This window comes from Coffea arabica, chromosome 9e, assembly GCF_036785885.1.
Source record: "Coffea arabica cultivar ET-39 chromosome 9e, Coffea Arabica ET-39 HiFi, whole genome shotgun sequence".
NCBI lineage: Eukaryota > Viridiplantae > Streptophyta > Magnoliopsida > Gentianales > Rubiaceae > Coffea > Coffea arabica.
The window spans coordinates 4109686-4131156 of record NC_092327.1 but is presented as its reverse complement, the minus strand read 5'-3'; the positions used below and the strand labels follow the sequence as shown (position 1 = coordinate 4131156).

Here is a 21471-nt window from a genome sequence, read left to right as displayed (position 1 = left end):
GCCCATTTCCACGCTTACATTCTTGATCCAATCACATTGACTCTCCGTCAACGTTTATGAGTACCAACCGTAGAACCCACTTCACTCCCATCCCTTCCACCAAACATACCCCAACCGGGCCCGCACTCCAATCAGTAGCTTTTGGTAATACTCGAGTTTACCGGAATCAAGAGTCTCATTACTACAAGATTCCCCAGTACAGTCCCCGTAGCATGTCAATTTTCACGACCAAGCCCTCGCCGGCTCGATTCAATTGACTACCAACGGGGTTGAGCTCAGTAGTACAGTAAGGCCGTTGGATACTCGTCCAAACGACACCAAATCAGTTTTTCATGAAGTGAATTCAATATCTCATATAGCAAGTGCAGTATATCAGTGAAGCGGTAAACAGACATTAACGGTATCACAAGGGGTGAGGGCGGTCAAGTACACCCTCACCTCAATCAATTCCAATAGCCAAATAAGCCTTCAAGGCATCAAAATCACATATAGCAAAGCCACATTGTAACATTCAAGTGAGTAGTATACTCACCACTCACGTAGGTGAGGTTTCATGCACCGCCGTCCAAAGTACGTCGTGCACTAACGTCACGCCCTAGAACACGTAAACAAATACCATGAGACTCGATAACGAGTCATAAAGCCATGCCAATCACAACCCTAATAGGGTTTCATATGCATATATAAGCATAATAACAAACCAGAAAATCAGGAAATGTAACTCATTTGATCCAACAACAAAAACAGTTTTGGCCTCCTTATGCGGTAATGTCACAAAATGCGCTACGCTTATCGGATGAGGGTGTAAGACCCACCATCTCGAAGCTAAAAGACAGGGCTACAACAATGTAGAAGGCCACTCAGTCCAAATCCTAGCACAACTAGGTCAAATATGCAAAATACCAAACCAGAACCGTAATTGCAGGTTTACAAATTACACTATGCTGTAATCAGTCCAACTCAGTTTATACAAGTCCAAATTCATTGATTCCAAAGGCATGCGGTAGCTAAGACATCAAGCTACATTTCATCAGAAGACACCAACATCCAAATCCAAAGCAATTCCAGTCAAAACAGACGATTCCAATCGCAGTTCGCACATTCTGATCAACCCAGAACAGCAACAGTAAAATCGACATATCTCACTCTACACTACTCCAAATGACCTGAAATTTTACAAGCACCTCAAACACATCAATACCTACAACTTTCATGTTTTAAGAAAAGGCCAATTCGGCCTCTAACCATATGATCCAAAACCGGACAGAAAGGGGGTTATGAAACCCTAACTTTTCACATTTCCTACCAAACCCAAAATTGGTTGCAATTTCCTATCATTTACATCCACTAGAGTCATAACCCCTCATTACCAACCATCATAAATAACCACAACCTCATGATCACATTAAACCAGAAAATTCATCAATAAAATAAAAACTTCACCATATCATCCAAAAGTAAGAAATAAATCACAAATTTCAACACTTTAGCCACCACTAGGCACAAATTAAACATCATTAAGTGTAGGAGGATATTCAATCACCACTTACCAAGTAAACAAGAGAGAGGGAGTTGTAGAACACCTTAGCTTCCTTAAAAACTTCACCAAACAACTTACTAGCACCTAATGGAGGGATTTTATGGAGTAGAAACTAGTTTAGGCAATTGGTTTTGGAAGATTGAACTAAATGGAAGCTAAAATGGTGAAGAGTTTCTTTCTTCTTTGCTCAAGAGAGAACCGGCCATGGAGGAGAAGAAAAGAGTGAATTTTATTGATTTTTTGAGATATTTAACTTAATGGGAAAAAGTCAAAAAAGTGAATAGTGTCCCATAAAGTCCAACCAAAGACATAGTGACACTTGGCACTTCATAAATGCATTTCTATCCTTTTGTTACCTCTCACATCAATCACTTCACCTCCTCTACTTATCTCTTAACACCCGATAAATTTTACACAGTATCCGAAACTTAACCTTTTTGGCCGAATTTTTTCGCACTTTTCGCACTAGTGGGGCCCACGTCCATTATATATCCGTAATTTTTCAAAAACTACCCAATGCTAGAAAAATCATCTAAAAACTATAATAACGCATAAAATCCACCAAGAAAATTTTCCTAAGCCAGAAAATGCTGAAAACATGCCATTAAAGGGGAAAAACCCTAGGAAAAACATTAAGGGAAAATACGGGTTCTCACACTCTCTCCCCCTTAAAAGAATGTCGTCCTCGACATTCTAACTCCTATATAAAGCCGGTCAAGATATCGCTCAGAAACCAATCAAGCAGTAGAATTCCATCTACTCCAACTCATATTCACCAGGTCCAATTTGTTTTTCCCAAAGTCAGTCAAATACTAAGAAACATTCTAATCTTACTTATCACAATTCATGATCTTGTAAATCACTTATCAAATTCAAGTACTAAGTATCACGCCAATCCAACTTATCAAATAGTCATGGTCCAGTGGTCCAGTAGGGAGTTAATCGCGTAACCAGATAGAACAGGCAAAAGGTTTGAAATCGGACGTAATGTCCCAGATATTTGGATGACATTCAGGGTATAGCGAAGCTTCAAATCAAAATTCATCCCTGGTGGTGCTGGACAACACAACAAGCTAGCACAACGGCTAAACTTCGCCAGAGAGCCTCCGTTCAAGTATTTCATCCCTGGTGGTGCTGGACAACACAACAGGCATGCCTCGCCAGAAGAATGGCGGTGCTGGACAACACAACAGGCAATGCCCCACCAAAGAGGTTCAGTTCAACCGCTACAGAAAAGTAGTAGCCGGTCTACAACCACATGAGTACGAAGAAGTTCAAGAGTAGGGTCAAATATTACAAGTTCAGGGAGCATGAACACAAAGAAGAGTACAAGTTCAAGTTCAAGGATCATGAGTACAGGTAAGAACACACTGGCCTAACCTCTGTCCAGCAATTCACATTCGTAAATAGTCATAAAATTCAAGTCCACCTACAGGTCACATACCATATATTCAGTGAAATTAGGTCCATTAAGAGTACGTATGAACACACTCGCCTAACAGGGTCACGTCTCAAGGAAGTTCAGTCTAGTCGGTCTCAGGCAGCTCAAGATCAATCTCAGGTAGTTCGAGGTCAGTCCCAAGTAGTTCAAGTAGAGCAAATTCCAACACTTACCAATCAGGTGGTGCAAAAGTCTATAGATCCACACCTATTGTGTGCGTAATACTCCAACTAGAAACAAAATAAAAACACAAAACAAATACACGAAAAGCACGCAAAAGCGTAGGTACCAAAAGATACGACTCGAATATATACATTTATTTACAAAACCACACCAAAAGATATACAAAGTACCCGACCTCCAGTCGGTACAAAACCCATTATACACACGAGCACTCCGGCTCCAAAAAGCTAGTCAGTCCACCAAATAACCAAAGAAATTAGCCATGCCAGTCCTAGCAAAAGTAATCTACCAGCTACTCATAATACAAAAGCAACCCTAATCACCTCCCCTAGGGCCCCGGTTCCCAACGGAACCTAAAGTATCTATCTCGCCTATCTGCTCTGGACCAGCAGCTCGTGGTGGTGCCTCCGCGGCCATGTCTAGTAAAACCCCACAGTCAAACGTAATACTCCGGGCCCTCTCCCTAAGCTGCATCCTCATAGCGAAGAGGTGCTGGTGTGTGTGTCGAAGATCCCGCTCCAGGTCCCTAACGCGCAACGCCTGCCAACGGCTAAACTCTCTAGCCTCCTCCAGCTGCGCCCTCAAAGTCTCAACTGTCCTGCCTAGGTGATAACGCTCGTCATCCATCGCTAAAACAACCTCATCATCATAGCCTTAGGTATACCAGCACTCACAGGGTCGGCGCGACACCTGTCCAAAAGGGGAATACAAACTATAAGGCTCCCCAAGCCTTCTCCGATATCGGATCGCCCGCTTACGCAGCACCCGGTCCTCTGGGCCCCTCGCACTCGGAGGTCTCGGTCCCGGTCCCATGCCGCTAGAACTGCCCGGATCCATACCTACAAACATTAATTCGTTAGTTAACTGACATTTCAACTTAAAATATATCATTCATCTTAAAGAGAATAATGTATTCCTAAGGCCTATCACGTATGTCCCACAATTGCCCAAGTCCTCTAACCTAGGCGCTCTTATTTCGTTCGTATCCGGGCCCAAGAATCCCATCCAAGATAATTCACAACTCGAGCCGGCCGGTCCCAAGCGTAAATCATCCTTATTAAAGATTCCTACCCGACATACATACTTAACTTCCTCAAGTCCCATGATAATGATTCATACACTTATCACATGCCCGGTTCATAACTTATGCTCAAACGAGCACTTAGACATATTCATGAAATTAGGACCACAACACCACTTGGCCCAGTCTCCCTCCGCGCAGAGACCACGCGAAGTGGCTCTGATACCAACTGTAACAGCCCCACTTTCACCTAAGGCGAACCAAAGGGGTTAGCGGGCTGCCTGCCCAGCTCTCGCCAGGACTACGGATCAGTTCACGTCGATCTAATACGTTCCGGAACATACCCACGCGCGTAAACAAGTCAAAATCACAAAATAAAAAAAAAATGAAAATCGAAGCCGATGATGAACAGTACCGGCCATGTCCGAATCCGGATACTAGGCCGGGAGTAGCCAAATTTTTCTTTTGCCGTTTGAAATACAAGTTAATCAGAAATCCAACCAAATGTCAACCAACCATTAATACATTGCAATTCAACATTTACAACCAATTTGGCATGCCAAAAGCTATTCATCATGGATACACATGTTCGGTTTGCCAATCAAAAGATGAACCCAATACATATTAGGGTTTCATGCAAAGAGCTATTCAACATAGACATATACATGGCTCAATTTGGCAACCAAAAAGTATGATCTTAACAAAAATGATCATTTTCCTGTAAGGAAAACAAATGGAACAAAGTGAGCTAAAGCCCAGTGAGCAACTATCACATAAGCAACAAAGATCACTTAAGCATAACCGTTCATTTCAAGTATCCAAATAGGAAGCAAAACAAATCGGTAAAAGGATACGGACGGCTCTCAAGAGCCCATTTCCACGCTTACATTCTTGATCCAATCTCATTGACTCTCCGTCAACGTTTATGAGTACCAACCGTAGAACCCACTTCACTCCCATCCCTTCCACCAAACATACCCCAACCGGGCCCGCACTCCAATCAGTAGCTTTTGGTAATACTCGAGTTTACCGGAATCAAGAGTCTCATTACTACAAGATTCCCCAGTACAGTCCCCGTGGCATGTCAATTTTCACGACCAAGCCCTCGCCGGCTCGATTCAATTGACTACCAACGGGGTTGAGCTCAGTAGTACAGTAAGGCCGTTGGATACTCGTCCAAACGACACCAAATCAGTTTTTCATGAAGTGAATTCAATATCTCATATAGCAAGTGCAGTATATCAGTGAAGCGGTAAACAGACATTAACGGTATCACAAGGGGTGAGGGCGGTCAAGTACACCCTCACCTCAATCAATTCCAATAGCCAAATAAGCCTTCAAGGCATCAAAATCACATATAGCAAAGCCACATTGTAACATTCAAGTGAGTAGTATACTCACCACTCACGTAGGTGAGGTTTCATGCACCGCCGTCCAAAGTACGTCGTGCACTAACGTCACGCCCTAGAACACGTAAACAAATACCATGAGACTCGATAACGAGTCATAAAGCCATGCCAATCACAACCCCAATAGGGTTTCATATGCATATATAAGCATAATAACAAACCAGAAAATCAGGAAATGTAACTCATTTGATCCAACAACAAAAACAGTTTTGGCCTCCTTATGCGGTAATGTCACAAAATGCGCTACGCTTATCGGATGAGGGTGCAAGACCCACCATCTCGAAGCTAAAAGACAGGGCTACAACAATGTAGAAGGCCACTCAGTCCAAATCCTAGCACAACTAGGTCAAATATGCAAAATACCAAACCAGAACCGTAATTGCAGGTTTACAAATTATACTATGCTGTAATCAGTCCAACTCAGTCTATACAAGTCCAAATTCATTGATTCGAAAGGCATACGGTAGCTAAGACATGAAGCTACATTTCATCAGAAGACACCAACATCCAAATCCAAAGTAATTCCAGTCAAAACAGACGATTCCAATCGCAGTTCGCACATTCTGATCAACACAGAACAGCAACAGTAAAATCGACATATCTCACTCTAAACTACTCCAAATGACCTGAAATTTTACAGACACTTCAAACACATCAATACCTACAACTTTCATGTTTTAAGCAAAGGCCAATTCGGCCTCTAACCATATGATCCAAAACCGGACAGAAAGGGGGTTATGAAACCCTAACTTTTCACATTTCCTTCCAAACCCAAAATTGGTTGCAATTTCCTATCATTTACATCCACTAGAGTCATAACCCCTCATTACCAACCATCATAAATAACCACAACCTCATGATCACATTAAACCAGAAAATTCATCAATAAAATAAAAACTTCACCATATCATCCAAAAGCAAGAAATAAATCACAAATTTCAACACTTTAGCCACCACTAGGCACAAATTAAACATCATTAAGTGTAGGAGGATATTCAATCACCACTTACCAAGTAAACAAGAGAGAAGGAGTTGTAGAACACCTTAGCTTCCTTAAAAACTTCACCAAACAACTTACTAGCACCTAATGGAGGGATTTTATGGAGTAGAAACTAGTTTAGGCAATTGGTTTTGGAAGATTGAACTAAATGGAAGCTAAAATGGTGAAGAGTTTCTTTCTTCTTTGCTCAAGAGAGAACCGGCCATGGAGGAGAAGAAAAGAGTGAATTTATTGATTTTTTGAGATATTTAACTTAATGGGAAAAAGTCAAAAAAGTGAATAGTGTCCCATAAAGTCCAACCAAAGACATAGTGACACTTGGCACTTCATAAATGCATTTCTATCCTTTTGTTACCTCTCACATCAATCACTTCACCTCCTCTACTTATCTCTTAACACCCAATAAATTTTACACAGTATCCGAAACTTAACCTTTTTGGCCGAATTTTTTCGCACTTTTCGCACTAGTGGGGCCCACGTCCATTATATATCCGTAATTTTTCAAAAACTACCCAATGCTAGAAAAATCATCTAAAAACTATAATAACGCATAAAATCCACCAAGAAAATTTTCCTAAGCCAGAAAATGCTGAAAACATGCCATTAAAGGGGAAAAACCCTAGGAAAAACATTAAGGGAAAATACGGGTTCTCACACTCTCTCCCCCTTAAAAGAATGTCGTCCTCGACATTCTAACTCCTATATAAAGCCGGTCAAGATATCGCTCAGAAACCAATCAAGCAGTAGAATTCCATCTACTCCAACTCGTATTCACCAGGTCCAATTTGTTTTTCCCAAAGTCAGTCAAATACTAAGAAACATTCTAATCTTACTTATCACAATTCATGATCTTGTAAATCACTTATCAAATTCAAGTACTAAGTATCACGCCAATCCAACTTATCAAATAGTCATGGTCCAGTGGTCCAGTAGGGAGTTAATCGCGTAACCAGATAGAACAGGCACAAGGCTTGAAATCGGACGTAATGTCCCAGATATTTGGATGACATTCAGGGTATAGCGAAGCTTCAAATCAAAATTCATCCCTGGTGGTGCTGGACAACACAACAAGCTAGCACAACGGCTAAACTTCGCCAGAGAGCCTCCGTTCAAGTATTTCATCCCTGGTGGTGCTGGACAACACAACAGGCATGCCTCGCCAGAAGAATGGCGGTGCTGGACAACACAACAGGCAATGCCCCACCAAAGAGGTTCAGTTCAACCGCTACAGAAAAATAGTAGCCGGTCTACAACCACATGAGTACGAAGAAGTTCAAGAGTAGGGTCAAATATTACAAGTTCAGGGAGCATGAACACAAAGAAGAGTACAAGTTCAAGTTCAAGGATCATGAGTACAGGTAAGAACACACTGGCCTAACCTCTGTCCAGCAATTCACATTCGTAAATAGTCATAAAATTCAAGTCCACCTACAGGTCACATACCATATATTCAGTGAAATTAGGTCCATTAAGAGTACGTATGAACACACTCGCCTAACAGGGTCACGTCTCAAGGAAGTTCAGTCTAGTCGGTCTCAGGCAGCTCAAGATCAATCTCAGGTAGTTCGAGGTCAGTCCCAAGTAGTTCAAGTAGAGCAAATTCCAACACTTACCAATCAGGTGGTGCAAAAGTCTATAGATCCACACCTATTGTGTGCGTAATACTCCAACTAGAAACAAAATAAAAACACAAAACAAATACACGAAAAGCACGCAAAAGCGTAGGTACCAAAAGATACGACTCGAATATATACATTTATTTACAAAACCACACCAAAAGATATACAAAGTACCCGACCTCCAGTCGGTACAAAACCCATTATACACACGAGCACTCCGGCTCCAAAAAGCTAGTCAGTCCACCAAATAACCAAAGAAATTAGCCATGCCAGTCCTAGCAAAAGTAATCTACCAGCTACTCATAATACAAAAGCAACCCTAATCACCTCCCCTAGGGCCCCGGTTCCCAACGGAACCTAAAGTATCTATCTCGCCTATCTGCTCTGGACCAGCAGCTCGTGGTGGTGCCTCCGCGGCCATGTCTAGTAAAACCCCACAGTCAAACGTAATACTCCGGGCCCTCTCCCTAAGCTGCATCCTCATAGCGAAGAGGTGCTGGTGTGTGTGTCGAAGATCCCGCTCCAGGTCCCTAATGAAATTAAATTTACTAGCGAAACAGTGTTCCATGCAAATGAAATTAAAATGGATGAAATAAATTAATCAGAGTAAACAAATAAATAAATAATTAAATAAACCAGTAAAATAAAATAAAAGTAAGTAAAATAAAAATTCGGATCCTCACATCCTTCCCCCCTTAAAAGAATTTCGTTCTCGAAATTCATATATTGATTCAGAAACAACTCTGAATACTTCTTTCGGCTCTCTTCTTCTACTTTCCAAGTCGCTTTTTCAATTCCATGATTTTTCCAAAATCCACAATACAAGATCTCAACATGTCTTCTAGGGTTTGGATTGTCTTTTCCGATTGTCCATCGGTCTGCAGGTAGTAGGTGGTACTAAAATTTAACTTAGTCTCTAAACTCTCTTGCATCTTTTGCTAAAATCGAGACACAACCTAGGGTCCCGATCCGATACTATACTCACCGGTTTCCCATGCAACCTTATAATCGTCCAAAATTTTCTTTTTAGGATGGTAGTTAAGCATACAGTCATAATTTTTCAAAATTTTCATCCATCTAAATTGCCTCAAATTCAACTCCTAGAACCCCTTTCCTCATTATTAGCCACAAACAAAGAATTCGTGCTCAAATCTAAGAACAAGGTGTAGAAATTGAATCACGGATATGGGTTTAATTCCAACCAAACACAGATATGTAATATCACTAATCAAAACATCAAACCCTACGTTCACTGTTCCTAATAGAGATACAACATATATATAAATCTTTTACTACGCATAGTTTAATAAATACAGCTATTTCAAGTAAAATATTACTAATTGCTAACTTAACTATTACAGCAGCTTCACCCTCATGAAATTCATTTATTTTGAGCAATTCCTCACTTGATGTCTAAGTTAGCAAACATGCACCAGTTTTTGAATAACATACTCCCGTGTGACTTTTATTACAGGTTTCACACTTAGCAGTTACGCCTCTCTTCTTGAAGTGTCTATTCTTTCTTTTCCCCTTCCCTTTTATCCTTCATAACGAGTTCATTTTCACTAATTGCTTTATGTTTCCTTTTAGTATCGTGAGAACTTTCTTCACCCCTTCTAACTTGATTGCTAAGAATGTCTTGAGATGTTACTCGACTAGGCGAATGAACCAATTCAAATTTATTCTGCACCTCTTCTGAGATCTCTTCGTATTTCTTTTCCAATTTTATGTTCTTGTATAGCAGCTCAATTTTCTCCGCATATTCTTGTTTCCATCGTCCTTCCCAGTAGTCAGCCAATTTCTTTTGAAATTCTACCTCATTTCGAAGAATGTCTATTTCCTTATGCATATCTCCCAAATTTGTCATCTCACCGATTGGTTTAAATCAAATGCTAGCTTGTCAGGCAAATCAAAGGATCAAATGAGTAACTATTCACAATGAAAAACTCTGACCATATTACTCTTCCATTCTTTTGTTCACAGGTTACCCCAAAATATAAATCTTAACTATTCTCGGCTTAATATGGACGAGTTCTTGGGTCTTTCTACAAGGATTATTATCACCACTTATACACATAACAAAATACGGAATCATATTCCTTAATATAAAAGTTCCATACCCTAACTCACTCTCCAATACTCACTTACATAGTTGCTCAAGAAGAATCCCAAACCTCTTACTCTCACTAGTGCCTTATATTATCCTCTCAAGCCAATTTTCTGCTGCTTTGAGATCAGATCCTCCATGAAACCTAGGTGGGGCGAACTTTAGGAACATCTCTAGAGCTCTATTCTTACCCCTCTCTTGATTTCTAGATTAGTTGACTGGCTCAGAGCCTTGGCGCTCAACTAAACGTTCAAGAACATCAGTTATGCAGTTAAAGGCCGTAACCACTTGGTCACCCCCTTCATTCCTAAGGTTCTGGTTCGAACCAATCGCTGATCTCTTATCTCTCTCGAAAGTACGGGGTTGCCGAAACCTACGTCCACGACCTCGTCCACGTCCTCACCGATTCATATAGCAAGACTCTAAACGCATAATTAAAAGAGGGAAAGTAAGCGTAGAAATTTAAAACATATGCAAGTTGCACGAACACTTTAAATTAAAGTATAGATTTTTACATAAACTAAAAGTCATGATACATGTCAAAAGTGCATACTATAAGTCAATAATATCAAATAAAGGATATAGGCATCAAAGTGCTTCAAAATACAGGGATACATGCAATAAAATACAAAAAGACCTCAAGGCGAGGTTCACCCCTACGAAGTTCTTAGCAAGAAAAATCAAGAGATCAGAAGGTCACTAGTTTAAGTAGACCGTACTAGTAGACCCCAACTATCCTTGACAAAAATCACTAAAATAGAAAACTACTAGCTTAATGATTTGTAAAGCCAGAAGTCTCGACTACCTCAGTAGGTTCAACCTCATCTTCAGCACTAGGGGTTACGTTTCCTGTCCCTCATCAAGTATCTTGCCATCCACTACTTATTCAACCAAGGTCACACATTCAGCCATCATTCGCTCAGTTATGTCCCTTACTACTCGTGCCACCCACTACAAGAAAATTGCGTTTCTGTGACAGGCGAAAGTCGTCACTAAAAATTCAGAAGTCGTCACAAAAAAAGTCAGTGACGACTTTTACTGCTGTCACAGAGCTGTCACTAGTTCTATGTCACAAAAGGCGGTCCATGTGATGACTTTTGAAAGTCGTCACAAACGATTTCGCTTTTGTGATGACTCTTGTCGTCACTGATTGTTGTACATTGTGTGACGACTTTTATTGTCACTAAGCTGGCTAAATTCTTGTCATAGTCAACCCTTGGAGTTGTCACATTATGCTTCCGTTCAGTGACGACTTTTGTTGTCATTGTTTTCCATCCATAAAAAGTGACGACTTTCTAGTGTCACTAGTAAAACTTGTTGGCAGTGACAACTTTTTTATTGTCATTTATTTTTTGTAAAAAGCAATAAGCTAATGTTAATTACGCAACATAGCTGCCAACAATCACAAAACGTTCATTGAGTAGCAAGGAGAAAAAAAAAGCCAACATACGAAAAGAAAACCAACATTCATTTCCAATAGAAGATCAACCCAAATACATATATATATATAAATGTTGCCTCAAATGAGTCATAAACCATGCACCATCCAAAATAAGCCATTCAGTTACAATACTAGTGATTTCCCATCCACAATAGAGAGTAGTAAAGTTCTATACAAAAATATGAGCACGATTCCCATCTAGAACAAAACATGAGCACGATAGGCCTTGTAGTCTTCAATTCAAAAACCATCTTCACAGCAATGACTGGCTTCTTCTTCTTGGGAATCGTGTTAGAACCTACACGTTACCAAAATTGAAGCAATGAGCACTGGTGTTAAAACTGGAACTACACTTCTAGATAGGCACCATATTATAAAAACTAATGTCACTCTAATTTGAAATTATAGCAATCTAAGTAAATTGCTTAACACAAAAATAAAGTGAAATTATATATATTGAATAGTAAGCAAGAACAAACCATTGACAGTTAATTGCGTACTACGAAAGTATACAACTAATCTATTTCTCTATTGAATCTTTCTTGTGGACCAAGAATAAAAGCGTAGCTTGATAAAGGCACTATTAAACTTTGTACAACTATAAAATCTCGAAAGTTACCCAAAGTATAAATCAAACAACATTGTTGTGATTATTATTCTGCATTTTCATGAAGAGCATGTCCGAACCTCAAACTTTTAACTATTCTTGATCACAGATGAAACAGGAAGCTAAAAAACCAACTTAAAAAATGGAATGACAATTGATTTAGGGGTGCAAAGTTTATTATTTATTAAAAGATTTTCTTCAGAGCTTTGGCAACTTCAGCTGTCAGTATTATGAGGTCCATTAATTGTGGATGAGATACAACATGTGGTAGTAGCTTGGTGGAAGATTCCACTAACACAGTAACCTTGGAAATTAGCTCTGGAATGGGACCTGTCCCAGAAGTGTTTTTGCTGATCTACTTGTATCTAGTATAGGCTTGTTTTACTATGTAAATCTACATTGCCCCCCACCCAAAAACACACAAAACACCAAAAACGCCACCAAAAGAAAGGATCAACTAAGCAAATGCATATATTCATTTAGCCCAACCCGCCATATTTTTTGTTTCAAGAAAGCTCCAATGTGGTGGAGTACAACTGAACCACGTTCAAGAGTTCTAAGAGAACTTTCTAGTTTACATTGGATATTATGTGCACATCAAAACTCCTTAATCTCTATTAACAAGAACATGTTCACTATCCAGGTTAGACACTCCAACAGGACTAGTAGCCTGCTTGCTTTACAGGTTTACAATCATAGCTGGTCTATCCGCTTGAAAATAATTGAGAGCCTAGATGATCGTGAACCACACAGTATATCAAGAAAAAAAAACACACACACACACACACAATCACAGGTGCCTCTTTTTCCTTAGCACAAAAAAAAAATTCTGATACAGAAAAATTTAGATGACTTCGACAAAGAAAAAAGTGGAATACATCCCAACGTTCAAACACATTTACTTTAAAAACACTAAGTTTTGGTTGCAACATCCAGCACCTCAATGGCTGTAATTAAACATGAACAAGATTTCAAGCACCTAAATCAGCCTTAAGCAACTCAATTGCATTAAACAGGAATCAGATTTGGTGGAACCAGATTTCAAGTGCCATCAAGCAACTAAATTGACATCAAGCAACCCAATTGTATTAAAAATGAATCTCTATTTTATAGAACCAGAATTCAAGTGCCTCAATTGTAATAACTATGAAGAGCAAACAATTTATTTATACCTGACACAGAAGTTGCTTATTTGCGCAAGTCTTTCAGCTGGTTAGCTAACTCATCATACAGGCTTCTTGTTTCTGTTTGTTGCTGTTGCAAGGTCTTAATCAACTCTTGCTGAGCAGTGAATTGTTGAGTTACTTCTGCAGCTCGTTTTTCTGCTTCATCTGCTCTTTTTCGGCTGTCCTCAATCTCATGCCTCCAGCGTTCTACCTCAGCAGCTTGCTTCTTGGTTGCATTACGACCGCGGATGTGTCCAGGTACGTAACCAAGTTCTTGCTCGCATATTTCCTTGCTAGTCATTGAAGTTGTAGCCTGCAATTCCCTCATTTTGTCCTAGGCAAGTAAAAAATATGATCATTATGTAGCTGGAATGGATGTCAATAATTTAAAAATCCATTATCCAAGTGAAACAGCTCACCAAGGTCTCTTTTGCTTTGTCATTTACCAGCCCCCCTGACTTCTTTGACTTTCGACTTAACTCAAACATGTCTATCTCTGAAAGCTCGACATCTTCTTTCCTTTTCTGTCCAAATTTTCAATTTTTTCATTTTCAGTCATATGACAAAAAGGATGTATATGTACAACTGTTGGCTGGGTTTCAGATTACCTTTTCCTCAACAACTCTTGCAAGCGATTTTGTGCCAACAGTAGTGTAGCAGTCATTTTTGGCACGATTTTGCTTGTTACGTTCACTAATTTTCTGCCATAAATTAGTGAAAATTTTAACTGACAAAGATTAGCAAATTTGTGAAGTGAAATCTGAAATTTAATAAAAGGATAGGTTATTTTGACAAGCTAACCTTAAATTCATCATTTTCAAAGTAGCTGACCAGCCACTTCCAATCTTCTTCACTCACACCTTCAGGAACTTGCCTCAATGCTTCTTGCCTTGATTCAAAACTCTGGAAATACTTGTGAAGCCGATATCGATGGTTTCGATATTGTGTGTTTAACTGCCTATTAATAGCAGTTTTTGAGGTGATGTGCTCTGGAAATCGAAATTCATCCTACAATAACAGTGCAATCTACTTAAAACCAAGCAAATCTAAAGCAGTAAAATCTCTCATACTTTCTGGATGAAATTAGAGTATTAGCAGGACAACAAATACCGTAACCGTGCTGTATATGCCTTCTCGGTCACCGGGATTGAGATGGGACCACTTTGGAACATTAAGCCTAGCAGCCTTCCTAACAACACAACCCCCTTCTGTGATGAAGTATTGAGAATCCTTCCCAACAATCCGCCGAATACAATCATCAATTTCAATGGTGAGCATCTCATTAGCCTCCCTTTTTTTTTGATAATGATAGATTTCGTGTACGTCCTCTTCTTCTTGCTGACAGCAGCATAGCTATTAACAAATATCAGTCCATACATTACTTTGACCACATTAACAAAGTCAGTCATGAAATAGAAACTTGATTTTTAATTTCAGCCGTGAAAATGAAGTCTAACTTACCATTTTCTTGCTCATCCGAAACTGGATTTGTCTCATTTTCTCCGGATGCACGAGACTCAGATGTCTGAGGGTGTATCATCCTACTCTCACTAGCAATTTCTCTAGGTGAAGAAGTTGGAGTGACATATATTGCATCCTCTGAGGATACACTCTTGGATGCACTTCTTGGTTGATTGCTTCCAACTGAATTAGGTATTGCAGGCTGTTGTGCACCTTGAGCTTTTCTCTGCAGCATTTGGCCTCGCTTTCCTGGTCCAGCCATCTAAAAGTAACAAGAAGTTAGTGTTACAGCATAGTATAATTTAGGAATAAAAACTAGTTAGCCGGAGTTAAAGAGATTAAATTTAGTGTCATGTAGTCCTCATCAATTTCACCTATTCCGAATCGATGTCATTATCACTAAGAATCTCCTCTTCGTCTTCCTCATTGTTAGACTCATGTTCATTCACTTCATCATCATCATTAATGAAGTCTTCAAAGGTGCCATTTGAGCTATTTTTTGACTTCTCAGCATGTACAATGGATGAAGGTACAGCCTTCGGTATCTCATTGTCTTCTCTTGAAAGTAATGGTGGATTGTCGAGGTCTATTATAATAGTGAAATCCCCAGTTGCTTCTTCTTGATATATTTCCTCAACCATTGGTTCTTTTTCTAAATCTTCAGGAACATCATACAAGTGCCTTGGACTGAACCTCTCGACGACAAACCAGTTTTTGCCTAGTTTCAAGTCTTCAAGATAAAAGACTTGTTGGACATGTTGAGGGAGGACATATGGTTGGTCTTCATACCATTTTCTAGACGAATTGACACTTGTGATACCCCATTCTTTGTCCACTTGCATCCCAGCACTATCATCGGTCTTCCACCAGTCACACTTGAATACTATAACCTTTTTTTTCCCGAGCCAGTATCTTACTTCAATAATTTGTTGTATCACACCATAAAAATCGATCATTTTGTTACCATGCTCACCTCTAACTACAATACCACTGTTTTGAGTCTTTCTTTGCCTTTCCCGATTTTCCGTGTGAAACCTATACCCATTAACCATGCAACCCGTATACATGCAAACTCGGTTGTCTAGCCCAAATGCTAATGCTCTAAGCTCACCATTGGAAGCCTCGCTGCCATACATAACCTAGTAAGGACAATTTCACCTAAATCAGTAATTTATTGTATTAGAGATAAAAAAAAGTAGGCTGTCCAAATGACACTACAAACATACACGTTGTTTAACCCATTTTGCAAATTCTCTATCGTGCCTTTGGTCCACATTTTCAGCACTCTCTGCCTCCAACTCCATTTTATGCGCACTATAGACAAAAACAATCACCTTGTATAAATTTGCCTTTGAACATATCAAAATATAGAACAAAGGTACAAGCTTTAATTAACATTAAAAGCTTACTTTATATAGTCCTCAAGCTCATCACAATTGTTCAATATAAATGTATGAATTTTTTCCAGCTCTGAGTCAAGGAAATTGCCCCTTTTGGGACCTCCAAATGGACGACCAGGGCATGAAAAAATGGACAATTCACCAGTATTATATCCCCTATCATTGTTTCGTTCAGGCTTGTTGAATATCGTATCGATATTGTCTAGGTACATAGAGCAGAATGTCAAGCATTCTTTATCTATGTACCGCTCAGCAATGCATCCCTCTGGCCGGGCCTTATTCCCAACATAACTTTTCAGCACTGCCATATGTCTTTCTCAAAGGAAAATAAAAGAAATTAGAAGATTGCAGTGGTCTTTAATAAAAAAAAAACTTACAAGGCTATATGTTCAACTCTCTACCTCTCAAATGGGAACATCCAACGATATTGAGCTGGACCGCCAAGGATAGCTTCAGCAGGCAAGTGAACCATCAAGTGCATCATTATATCGAAGAAAGCTGGAGGGAACAACCTCTCTAATTTACATAAGATGACTGCAATTTTTTGGCCTAACTCCTCCAGAACCTCTCTATGTAATGTTCTAGCACATAATTTTTTGAAGAATTCACTTAACTCGAATAGCACTTGCCGAACTTCTTTTGTTAAACTTCCACGGATTGCAAGTGGGAGTAGCCTTTGTATAAAAATGTGGAAGTCATGACTTTTCATTCCAGAAATTTGAAACTGGCCATTCTTTATACATCGGCAAATGTTTGAGGCAAATCCATCTGGATATTTGACAGAATTCAAGAACTCACATACTTTTTTTTTCTCCTCCTTGGTTAGGCTGTAACAGGCATGTGGCATGATATAAGAGTCGCCATTTGGAATCAAATGTAGCTCTTTTTTCAAACCCAAATCCTTCAAATCTTGACGACACAACCAGTGGTCTTTGGTTTTGTTTTCAATATCCATAATTGTGGCAATGACAGCCTCTGAGACATTTTTTGACACATGCATTAAATCCAAATTATGCCTAAGAAGGAGGTCTGCCCAATATGGTAACTCAAAGAAACAACTTTTCTTTGTCCAGTTCAAACCACTCTCAGAACGCTTGCGTTTCTTTGCATTGGATTGCGCCTTGGTCTTCCCAAAATTTACCTCCATATTTTGTACCTGATCCAAAATTTCATTTCCAGATAAAGGTGCAACAGGATTCCTAAAGTCCACATTGCCATCGAAAGGTTTTTTTTCTCGCCGCCAAGAATGGTCAATGGGTAAGAAGCGGCGATGACCTGTGTAACACAACTTTTTTCGGTGTGGTAAATGTACGCAAGTTGTCTCAACCATGCAAATAGGACATGCTTGATACCCTTTCGTACTCCATCCGGACAGCATTGCATAAGCTGGAAAATCATTTATAGTCCATAGTAAAGCTGCCCGGAGGTCAAATTTCTTGCCACTATATGCATCATATGTTTCAACACCAAGCCACATTTCATTCAGTTCATCTATTAGAGGCTCCATGTAAACATCAATCTCATTTCCCGGGGATTTAGGCCCAGGAATTAGCATTGATAGGAAAAAGAAAGGATCTCTCATACACTTCCAAGGGGGCAGATTGTATGGCACTAGATAAATAGGCCAGATGCTATAAGCACTACTCATGGTCCCAAAAGGATTGAAACCATCAGTTGCAAGACCTAACCTCACATTTCTAGGATCAACGGCGAAGTCCGGATGCAACCTATCAAAGTGTTTCCATGCTTCACTGTCTGCTGGATGCCGCATGATGTTATCATCATGCACACACTTTTCTTTATGCCATCTCATATCTGAAGCTATTTCTTTGTGGGTATATAATCGTTGCAGCCTAGGCTTCAAAGGAAAGTAACGCAAAACTTTGCGTGGAACTCTTGAACCTGCCATCTTGTAGCGAGGTTCTTTACAATTTAGATTTGGACAAGTGTCAAAATTTTCATTTTCCTTGCGGAAGAGAACACAATCATTGACACAAGCATGGATTTTTTCAGATTTAAAACCTAAGTCTCGAATGAGCTTCTTAGCATCAGCAAAAGACTTGGGAACTGTGGCTTCAGGAGGTAGTGCATGGCTAAAAATTTCCAGCAATGCATTGAAGGACTTTATGGTCCACCCGCTCATTGTTTTCAAATGGAGCAAAGTGACTACAAAGGATAACTTTGAGTAAAAATGATTCCCTGGATACAGCTCCTTTTTTGCATCTTCTAACAATTTAAGAAAGTTATTTGTGTCACTATGATTCGCATTTAGACTATCATCCGTTGATTCTTCCCTACCAGCCCAATTGTCCCCCCATTGTGCTGTCCCAATGTCGTGCAACATGTCATTTAAATCTTCAGTATCACTATCCTCCTCTCCATCCCCATGTTTAGTACTATCCCCACAATTTTGGTGTCGAAATTGTTCCCCATGGTGTATCCATCTTGTGTAGCTTTTACGAATGCCTTGAGTCAATAAGTGATCCTCCACAACTGTTTTAGTTTGGTTACAAAAATTATTGCATTGTGTACATGGGCATGGGATTTTCTGATTTTCAACTTTTTGAGAATATGCAAACTTGAGGAAATTTTTGACTCCGAGTTCATAAGCCTTGTCCTTCCTATTGCTAATCTTCATCCAAGTTTTATCCATGTCCTAGATATAGACACATCAGCCTTTAGTACAAAATACTTTTGTAATATCAAACTAAAGAGAATACAAGTTTTTTATGAGACTTTCATGCAAAAGAAATGGAAGAAGATTTCGGCAAACTGAAGGTTTCGACAACACTAGCTGCAATTTTCATTTTCAATTGCGGATTCCCTATCAGATTGAATATCAAACCAGGCAATGAGACAAAACCAAGAAGCAGAAACATCACGAAACTCAGCCTGCAGTCCTGATATGCTAATCAGATTTACAAGTTCATCAACCAGACTCAAATGCGTAAACTTGAGACAGGGATAGGGAAAGATAAAATGCAGCAATGAGCATTGAACGAATGCCCTGGGACGACATTCTAGTTTTGGCACCTGTTCGAACTCAGTAGTGACTGTGAAGTAATTGGTAATGAACTCAGCAATCTGGCCATGTTAGAGTACAGTAGTATTATAAGTATCTAAATTCAGTTTTTTTTTTTTTTTTTACCCTTAAACTGACCTACCCTATCTACAGTTTAAAATGAAGTTAGCCAGTCTTTGGAGGTTGACTGATTGAGCAGCAGAACTAATGAGTTGGCTGAAAAGTGTATGCACCCTTCACTACGACTGCCCAACTTTAAAATAATCCTTTTGTGGCCGGCCCAAACCGCCTGTGGAGTGGTTCGACTTGAAATCTGGCGTTTGGGTTGCCAAAAATCTATACCGTGATCATGTTAAACTGCAAGCAACCGGCTTGAAATTATTACAACTATATATATGTTCGCTTCAAAAGTGGCCTTAAAGTTGATACTTTCTCCCATTTTGTAGGCAGAGCATGTCATACCCTTCGGGGAAAAAAAAAATCTCACAATGTGTAGTTATTAGAAAGAAAGCTATGAAATTCAGAGGCAGTCCTGATATGCTAATCAGATTTACAAGTTCATCAACCAAAACTTGAGACAGGGATAGGGAAAGATAAAATGCAGCAATGAGCATTGAACGAATGCCCTGTTACGGCCTGCTGTTAGACCACTTGGACATTTCAACAAACAGTAAACGAACATGAAAAATTCCAGCAATTCTTTGGTCAAATGAAGCCACGGTTGGCCCCAAAATCATCAGAAGTACAAGGGATTTCAAATTCAATCATGATATAACATGCGCATGCTAAAATTTGAACAATCAATGGGGCAATTGCAATAAACGAAGCCATGGCAGACATGCTTAGAGGACTTGGGAAGGAACTGAAATTCAAAGAAAAAGGGGCGACTTATAGTGCTCTTACTTGAGCGGTGGCGACGGCGATTATGACGAAGCCGAAGACGGTGAGTTGGAATTGGAAGATGACTAGGTCTGACTTCGTCCGAGAGCCTTCATCTAGTGTTACAGAGAACGGCAGCAGCCCAGGAGGTTGTGCGCGGTGTTGGCGATGGCAGACAGCAGCAGAGCGGACGCGGACTAGTGGTGACCTGGTTCTTCCTCCTCTGTCCGTTGCCGCGTCTTTCTCTCCTGATCTTCCCGTCAGCCGCCACTCTTCCTTCACTCTGTTTTTTTTCTTTTCACGCTCAAGGCCTCCCTTCCAAGAACCCTAGCTGCTTCTCTGCTCTTCTGTTTCTCTTTTTCTCCTCTAAAACCTAGCCGCCCTTTCTCAGGCTTCCCCCTCAGCTTTTCTTGCTCACTTGTGCGCCGCCCTTTTTTTCTCCTCTATTTTGTTCTTTTTTTTTCTTGTTTTGTTCTTTTCCCTCTGTTTTGTTCTACTGCCAAAGCCCTCCTCTATTTTCCTTCACCTGAGCTGGTGGATTGCGGCGGACTTCAGCGGCTAACGGTGGCGAGCGGCATTTCGAATCTACGGGAAGGAAGGGTTAGTTCACCATAGGAAGGAAAGACTGAGAATGAAATTTGTCTAAGTGTTGGAAGAGAGAAGCGGCGAGACTTTTGTTTGTGTGTGAACAACCAAAACGACGTCATTTTGTAGGGATTTCAGCCACCCGCCTCGCGCCTCTTTCAGATTTCAGACTGGCGCTCTTTTTTTTTTGGCATCTAAGCACGTCTTTGAGATTCCAGGATTCACGCCTTTAGCTTCATACATTTTTTTTCTTTTTTTTTTAGCCAAATTTGTTTTTCAGGTTTCTTTTTTCATACTTAATCTCTTTTTTTTTTTCCTTAATCTCATCTATAAATATCAAATAAATTATTTGATATTGGTTTCTTTTTTGTGCATGTATATATATGTGTGCTTGTTTGTGTCTATATACATCTTTTTGGGTTTGGACAACTCAATATACAAATTATTTAAGAAATTACCTTACAATAAAACATGTTTCAAAAATTTAACATGCATAGAATCGCTTATATACAGTATAGCACTTCTTACTCATGCTTATCTTACTCTTTGTCTATTACTTAGTTTTTATAATAAATTAAAAGAAACATGTA

The 21471-nt window shown here is 39.7% G+C and overlaps 2 protein-coding genes across 2 annotated transcripts; both read right to left on the bottom strand.

Annotated features, from left to right (window-relative positions):
* Positions 1-11858: 11858 nt before the first annotated feature.
* LOC113709258 (uncharacterized) lies at positions 11859-14616 on the bottom strand. Its single transcript, XM_027231980.2, has 6 exons — positions 14605-14616; positions 14336-14523; positions 14143-14235; positions 13954-14058; positions 13541-13868; positions 11859-12059 (listed from the first exon to the last, which is right to left on the bottom strand). The coding sequence occupies exons 4-5, from the start codon at positions 14020-14022 to the stop codon at positions 13557-13559; spliced, it is 381 nt and encodes a 126-aa protein (XP_027087781.2). The 5' UTR covers positions 14023-14058; positions 14143-14235; positions 14336-14523; positions 14605-14616; the 3' UTR covers positions 11859-12059; positions 13541-13556.
* Positions 14617-14632: 16 nt separating this feature from the next.
* LOC140014778 (uncharacterized) lies at positions 14633-19077 on the bottom strand. The gene is made up of 6 exons (XM_072066195.1): positions 16797-19077; positions 16405-16707; positions 16222-16309; positions 15370-16134; positions 14996-15257; positions 14633-14887 (listed from the first exon to the last, which is right to left on the bottom strand). Exons 1-4 carry the CDS (start codon positions 19046-19048, stop codon positions 15370-15372), a joined length of 3408 nt encoding a protein of 1135 aa, XP_071922296.1. The 5' UTR covers positions 19049-19077; the 3' UTR covers positions 14633-14887; positions 14996-15257.
* Positions 19078-21471: the final 2394 nt, after the last annotated feature.

Bases quoted from the DNA above. Each gene is read 5' to 3' on its own strand.
- LOC113709258 (XM_027231980.2), bottom strand. From the start codon at position 14,022: ATGTTTGAGTTAAGTCGAAAGTCAAAGAAGTCAGGGGGGCTGGTAAAT. The intron at 13,869-13,953 runs GTGAGCTGTTTC...TTACTTGCCTAG, and splicing joins ACAAAGCAAAAGAGACCTTG to GACAAAATGAGGGAATTGCA.
- LOC140014778 (XM_072066195.1), bottom strand. From the start codon at position 19,048: ATGGATAAAACTTGGATGAAGATTAGCAATAGGAAGGACAAGGCTTAT. The intron at 16,310-16,404 runs GTAAGCTTTTAA...TTTTGTCTATAG, and splicing joins GAGCTTGAGGACTATATAAA to TGCGCATAAAATGGAGTTGG. The intron at 16,135-16,221 runs GTATGTTTGTAG...TGTCCTTACTAG, and splicing joins CAAAATGGGTTAAACAACGT to GTTATGTATGGCAGCGAGGC.